The 6,610-nt window shown below is 46.9% G+C and overlaps 1 protein-coding gene across 2 annotated transcripts in view; it reads right to left on the bottom strand.

Moving 5' to 3' along the window:
* The window catches only part of LOC100741267 (protein O-mannosyl-transferase TMTC2), a 171,923-nt gene that overhangs the window by 77,041 nt on the left and 88,272 nt on the right, over positions 1 to 6,610 (bottom strand). For both annotated transcript variants that reach the window (XM_003492179.3, XM_024370004.2), the window contains exon 5: positions 1,192 to 1,306. In XM_003492179.3, the coding sequence (XP_003492227.1) occupies positions 1,192 to 1,306 (115 nt within the window). The remainder of the gene's footprint in view (positions 1 to 1,191; positions 1,307 to 6,610) is intronic.

Below are 6,610 nucleotides of genomic sequence, written 5' to 3'. Positions count from 1 at the left end.
CAAGCTTCCACGTCCCCTCTACAACGGTCCGGGATAGCTGGAAGATGACGAGCGCCGATCGAAAGTCCTGCGAGACTTTCGGTAGTTCCCCGTGAGAGTTTGTCTTATACCGGTTAGCGATAAAGGAAAGCGTCTCACCAGTAGCCAGATTCTGTTCGCTAGATTCTCTTCGCTATATTCCGTTCTCTAGATTGGCCGACGTTACACACGTTGCAACGGCACGGGATCGATAGCTTTCTCACGCTATACACGAAATTCCCTGTACGACTTGCTGGTTCCATGTAGCTTTTCCAATAGCACGGCGCACAAAGCGTTCGAAGCCAGTCTAGCCATGGATCTGGGACAATCGGCGGAATTTCTCGATGTGTACCGATTTTCCGCCACGGATCAGCGATTCCTTCGACCTTTATTTCCAGCGAATCGCACAACGTCGGGCGTCCCGTCGGCCCCTGGCCTTTTCCTGCATTTCGGACACTGCCGCGCCACCGGCTGCTTAAGTCAGGAGAGACTTCATTGCTTGCGAGATTTGCGGAGCGGCAGCGCTTTGCTCGTGGATTACGCAAATTCGACAGTCGTCCCTGGATCCGGGGTCAGCGTCCACTCTGTGCTACGTATCGCGAAGCGAGTACGCGACGAGGGAAACGGAAGTTGCCTGGGACGATCGCGTTACGTTCAGTCGGAGACAAGATGAAATTCGAAACCCTGCGTGGCAGGGTGTTCCGCGTTCCAGGATTTTAGAATTTCGAATGTTAGGATTTTCAGTGACCGAGGCGGGATTCGCGACACGTAGCAAACAGAGGGACAAGGCGAAAGTTTCCGCCATTGTATGGCGTCTCATAAATCTTGGATGACGAAATATACGGAGCGTGGAATTCGGATTCGCTGCCAGCTTTCTCATAATGAAACTTCCTCTGTCGAACGGGTGTGTATCGCGCGGACGCCTTGGAAAATTGACTTCCAACTCCGTTTGCCTTACTAAGCAACTCTAAATATCGCCGAGTTTAATCAAAGAAGACTCGGAAAAAGTAATGAGAGGGTTTTTAGATAAACTCGGTCCGTGTTTATCCCCTGTTTACCGTGTTAAAACGAGATCGAGGTTGCTCTTTCCTACACCGGGCGCCATTAGCAGCGAAAAAAGAGAGAGGGCAAACAGCAAAGTGGATTATTGGGACTGCACGTGGCTGTACTTACAGATTGTAGTGTACGTCCGCCATGTTCGGTCGATAGCGGAGCGCCTGGACGAACGCCTCCTCCGCCTCCGCGACGCGTCCCTGAGCGCTCAGCACACTGCCCAAATTACCATAAGCTGTAACAATCACAACGGAACATTTGTTACAACAGGGCCACACCGACGAAACGAAAAAAGTAACGGTTGCTACAAAAGGGAAATATTACTTCCTTTTCGATACTATCGCGTTTATTTATACGCCAGCTATAGAATTTAGCAACGACATAAATTTCCTCGTTATTCTGTCTCTGCGACTCGAATCTTCAAACAGCATCGTACATCACGAGAGTACACGAGAAACGATACGTCTCTCCATGATAGATTTTTAAAGGTGGCGCACAACTTCTTCTTGAAAAGCAATAAGACGCGATACAGGCACGGTCGAGACTCTTTCTCCATCCCCGGGGTTCCTTCTTTCTCCCCCCGACTTCTTTCTCGGTTCTTTGTATTTACGAGCAATAAACCCGCGTGCACACGCGATCGTCGGTGCACACCGGATAGCGCGAATATCGTGCCACAGCGCACACGGTTGCAGCGAGCTCGCTTCCGCTTTTTATCTTCGACCAACAATATCGACTGTAAAACATTTTCCAGACCTTTCCGTCGCTGATTTGGACCGATGGCTACTCGAGCAGAGAGTAATAAATGAATCCGGGATCGTAAAGTTGGCCTGCAAACGCGTCACGGACCTTCCACGATTCCTCGTTTCCTTTCAATTCGAGAAATCGCAGGTGCGCTTTCGTTACACTTGGTGTAGCTGCTGCAAAGTTACTCAAAACTATCGACTTCGGTGTTCGCGATAGAAAGTTTTGAAATTTTGTTTATCGATCCTTACAAAGTATCTTTGGCGATGATAACGCTGCTGCAGTTTGAATGAAAATTTTAAGAAATGAAGTTTTGTGTAAAAGAAGTTTCGCTAGAGGGAAGATTACAGCGGATAAAAGAACAAGTAGATTACACGACATTGCCTTAAATAAGGTTTACTATTACGCGAAGTACAGCTCTTTCTCGGCTTGGCGAGGTCCCTGTGCGATTATTTAAAAAGCTCTTGTATCTTCACGCTTCAAATTATTTTTCATTAGTACTTTAAATACTACCGCGCCGTGTGGTTTTAAGATGGATATAATCTGATTACGGGCTCTGTCCGTGCACAAACGTAAGCAAGAAATAATTTCCATTAGCAAACAGTTCTCCTCTCTAGGGTTTGTTTAAAACATTTAGTCACCTAACGCGACTTTTAGAAACGAATAATAAACCGCTCGAACTTCACATAAAAATTAAATCGTCGGGAAAAATTCTCAAACGACCTTTTTAAATTCTCGAATCGTTCGAGTCGACTTTCTTCGAGCGTTTCCCGTTTCATTCTCGAGTCCTGAATCAAGCTCGCGTATTTAGAGCGCGTCGCGTTGGTCGGTAGCACGCTGCAGCGTTTGTCGTTAACGACATCGGGCTACGGTTTGAAAATTTTCGCCGTGCTTGGAAAAATAGGGAAAATTCCGCTCGTTCTACATTTTTCCCACGATCGAGTGTCCTTCGGTCCTTTGCGCAACGGTGGTTCGATCCAGTTAGCCGTTTCTTTTCAATTGCGACCGTGGCGAATGGGAAAGTGGAGCGCGCGCGAGCCAGCGAATTAAAGAGCACCGTGCACTGACTGTGCGATGTAAATGAACCGAATGATAGATTGAACGTCATAGGACGAACAAAAAGAAACGCGCCTCTTTAGAACGTTGAGCGAAATAATGGAGAGGAACGGGGCACGATGTGGCCGAGTGAAATGCGAACGCGAAAGAAACGATCGACGAAGAAAACACGGCCGAATGGAACTACGAAATCGGAAAATGATTATCCGTTATTATGCATTGCCGCCTCGCACTTTTTCTAGTATATCATCGAACGAAATTCCTTTAAACGCTTCAACTAATTTACGTCTTCAACTTGTTCAACGTTTTCCCTATCTTCATATACCTAGTTCTCTTGCCATTATTTTAACACCGAAACAAAAATACGATGCTTCTACGCCGGTAACACGGCGATAATCCACAAGCGGCGAGGTTGGCATTTTAAATCAGTCGCGATAAATAAACGCGATAAATCGCTGCAGAGCATATTTCATCGTCGTGCGATTCTATCGAATGCCGCGTTTCGTGCTACCCTCCACTGAGCTATGGCCCGATTTTACGCTCGTAACGCGATCGCTGGCTTCCTCCCTTGAAAATCGAACCACTGATTCTTTCCCTCCAGTCACGTTCCAGTAGACTCGCGCCTAATCGTCTTCGCCGGGCGGAGGAAAAGTCGCGTTAGCGGAGGAAAATACCGGTCAAATAGACCTTCGATGGGATGGTCATCGTGCCAGCTAAAGCGAGTACAAACGACATCACGTACCGTAGACCCGGCTGACTTTAAAGCGAGATAGAGCGTGGAAGAGGAGAAGAAAAAGTAAAGAATCGAGGAAAGGGAAGGAATCGACCGCAGAGTTTGTTGGACCAAGGTTCCATCCGGGATCTTCTATTTGTTGGCCAAGCCTGCTCTAACTCTGCGTCGTCTAACTTCAATAAACCAACGATCGATATGTTCCTACGTGATTGAATAAGGGATTACCTGGATTATTTAATAGGGAAGTTAAGTTTCGAATCGATCGAATAATTTCTCTGCTGGTTAAAACTTCAAAGAGAAGAGAATTAAGCGATTAAATAGAGTGCAAAAGCCAGCGATCGCTGTTGCAGCATACGCAGCCTACCAACTTAAAACACAAATCTCTTTTTTTTTTTGTTAATCATAGCATACGTGCTGTATTGTCCCTTGTGGTAGCGTTACCCTAATCTTCATGGCCAGTTCTCATAGGTGAGATATTTCTATTTTTTAAGGAAACACAACGTCGAGCTGGTTGTCATTCCTAAACTCTTCCGCGTCAAACAATCACACATTCTACGTTACACAGCGGCAGTTGCGTGACTAGGGTTATATCAAATGCGCCCTCGCTCGATCTAATTTCCCGCCAAAAATCATTCAAAAGCAAACTGGTATCGATCTAAGTACGTTCGTCGATCCTTAATTGTTCGAGATTTGGAGTGGCCGCCTGGTAATTAGCGCGACGATTTATGTGAACTAGATGCGATCCTCGGGCAGGACGACCGTCAAGAGTCTACGCTACCCGAGTGCAGACCTAGCATAAACAGTGGGCCTATTGTACAGTCAAGGTACACTTTAGGACCCCACGGAGAAAACCCATAAGGCACGAAACTTCTTTATTTATGCTACATCTCAAGAAGACCGGACACGCGGGTTTCCCCAAATGTAAGGTCACCCGCGCGCGAATCTTCATGAAAGCAGCCAGCCCATGCTTAAACATACATCTTTACCCAATGATGAGTTAGGAACAGACTTGAGACCCACCCACCACGAACCTTCCTCTACCACAGCAACATCACCAAGAGACACTCTTACACCAGCATTCTAAGAGTCAACATATAACAGTATTCAGTCAATGGCTATTATATTTAACAGGATAGCCAGTGAACGCGGGTGTCCCCAAATGTAAGGTCACCCGCGCGCGAATCTTCATGAAAGCAGCCAGCCCATGCTTAAACATACATCTTTACCCAATGATGAGTTAGGAACAGACTTGAGACCCACCCACCACGAACCTTCCTCTACCACAGCAACATCACCAAGAGACACTCTTACACCAGCATTCTAAGAGTCAACATATAACAGTATTCAGTCAATGGCTATTATATTTAACAGGATAGCCAGTGAATCAAAGACAGTTGTATTCAGAGTATTGAGTGGAATAAATAAGGTGAACTAAACCTCCACCTTTGACGCTAATAACGTTCAAGGCTCGCGATACCAACCGATCAGTTGTGCCTGACTGGTCGCTAGTTAATTGAGTGTCGCAACATTAATAATGTAATATAATGTAATGACGATCCTTAGTAATATTTCTAACCACGTCGATCCTTACACTCTTGGTCTACTATGCACCTAGTTTTTACCTCGGCCATTAAAACGATCCGCGAAGAAAGGCTTGTGACCGGACGGATATAGGTGACACGAGAGAAAGGTTGTCGGTGGTGTTTCAGCTTCGGTTCGCGTGACCGCCTCTCGCCTCTGCCAGCCGGCACCCTTTTGACGCGAAGATTAAAAGGGAAACAAAGGTGAAACTCGACAAAGCAGGTATGGAGCATCGTTGAAACGGTCGTCCGGCCAGCTATGTTTCCAAGAACATTGTCTATTCGAGGGAACTGTGACTCGCCGGAACTCGGTGAAACGAAACGACCGCGATAATAACGTTCGGAAACTGAGGTGGAACCGGGCTCGGTGAGAAACGGAATCCAAAGGATGCGTCGGACCACCCACGGGTAATTAGGAGGCCAGCGGTGCGATATGAAGTTCAGATCGGTTAGATAAAGCCGGTAAAAACGACCGGAGGTGGACAAAAACGGACAGAGACGGATAAGCGAAACGATAAAGCTCAAGTAGAGATGGAGAGAGAGTATGAGAGAGAGAGAGAGAGAGAGAGAGAGAGAAAATCGCTAGGGAAACCGATGCACTTCGGGTCTCGGGAGACCCGTATCACTGATTCATCGAGCGAGAGTAGCTGAGTAAAGAGGAGCCAAGGAGAGAGGATTACAAATATTCTGGACGATATATTAAAGTTTGGAAAGAGGTGGGGTAAGTTGATCGGAAGATGCTCGATGTATTCATAATTTTATCAGGATACATGGAAAAAGGTAAGTGACGCGGCGGATAGACAACGACGCGAATTATAAGGGCAGAGAGGAACGCGTGTATTCGCAATAACGCGAATAACGTGGGAGGGGCAATGCGACAAATAAAGGGGAAGATAAAACGATCGTGCGGGGTATAGACACGGCAGTAAAGGTACAAGGGGACGCGTCTAGCGGAGATATATAAAAACAACGGACGAAGACGGATAAGGACTGAGGACGATAAAAAGTGGACAGGTGGCGGAGGAGGGTACTCTCGTCGAGCTGGTATTGCATGTCGCGTATCCAGCTCAGCCGGCAATTTTATGTACACGGTAGGCGGATCGTTGGCCAGCAGGCAAGTTGAAGATGAGAGGCTGGATAGCGGGGGTCAGCCGCGCGCCGTCGAAATGAGTCGCCGTAGAGAAAACTGCCAGCGATATTCGAGCGACGCGGGCGGAATTTCATTTTTACATTGTGCTATACATTTCGTCCTTGCGGACATATCTGTCTTCGATCATCAGCCGGCTTTATCATTAGCACGCGACTCGTTATTATCGTTATCTTTTTAATTCATCCGCGTTCGTCGCACGTGCAACCTATCTTTATTGCTTTTCCTAGCGACTGCGGTACAGAGGGGACACCGGGTAGATAATTAAAATGTTAATGGCTT

Source organism: Bombus impatiens, unplaced genomic scaffold (assembly GCF_000188095.3).
Source record: "Bombus impatiens unplaced genomic scaffold, BIMP_2.2 scf_0664, whole genome shotgun sequence".
Lineage (NCBI taxonomy): Eukaryota > Metazoa > Arthropoda > Insecta > Hymenoptera > Apidae > Bombus > Bombus impatiens.
Note: the sequence above shows the minus strand (reverse complement) of the source record. Positions and strands in the feature narration are given on the sequence as shown.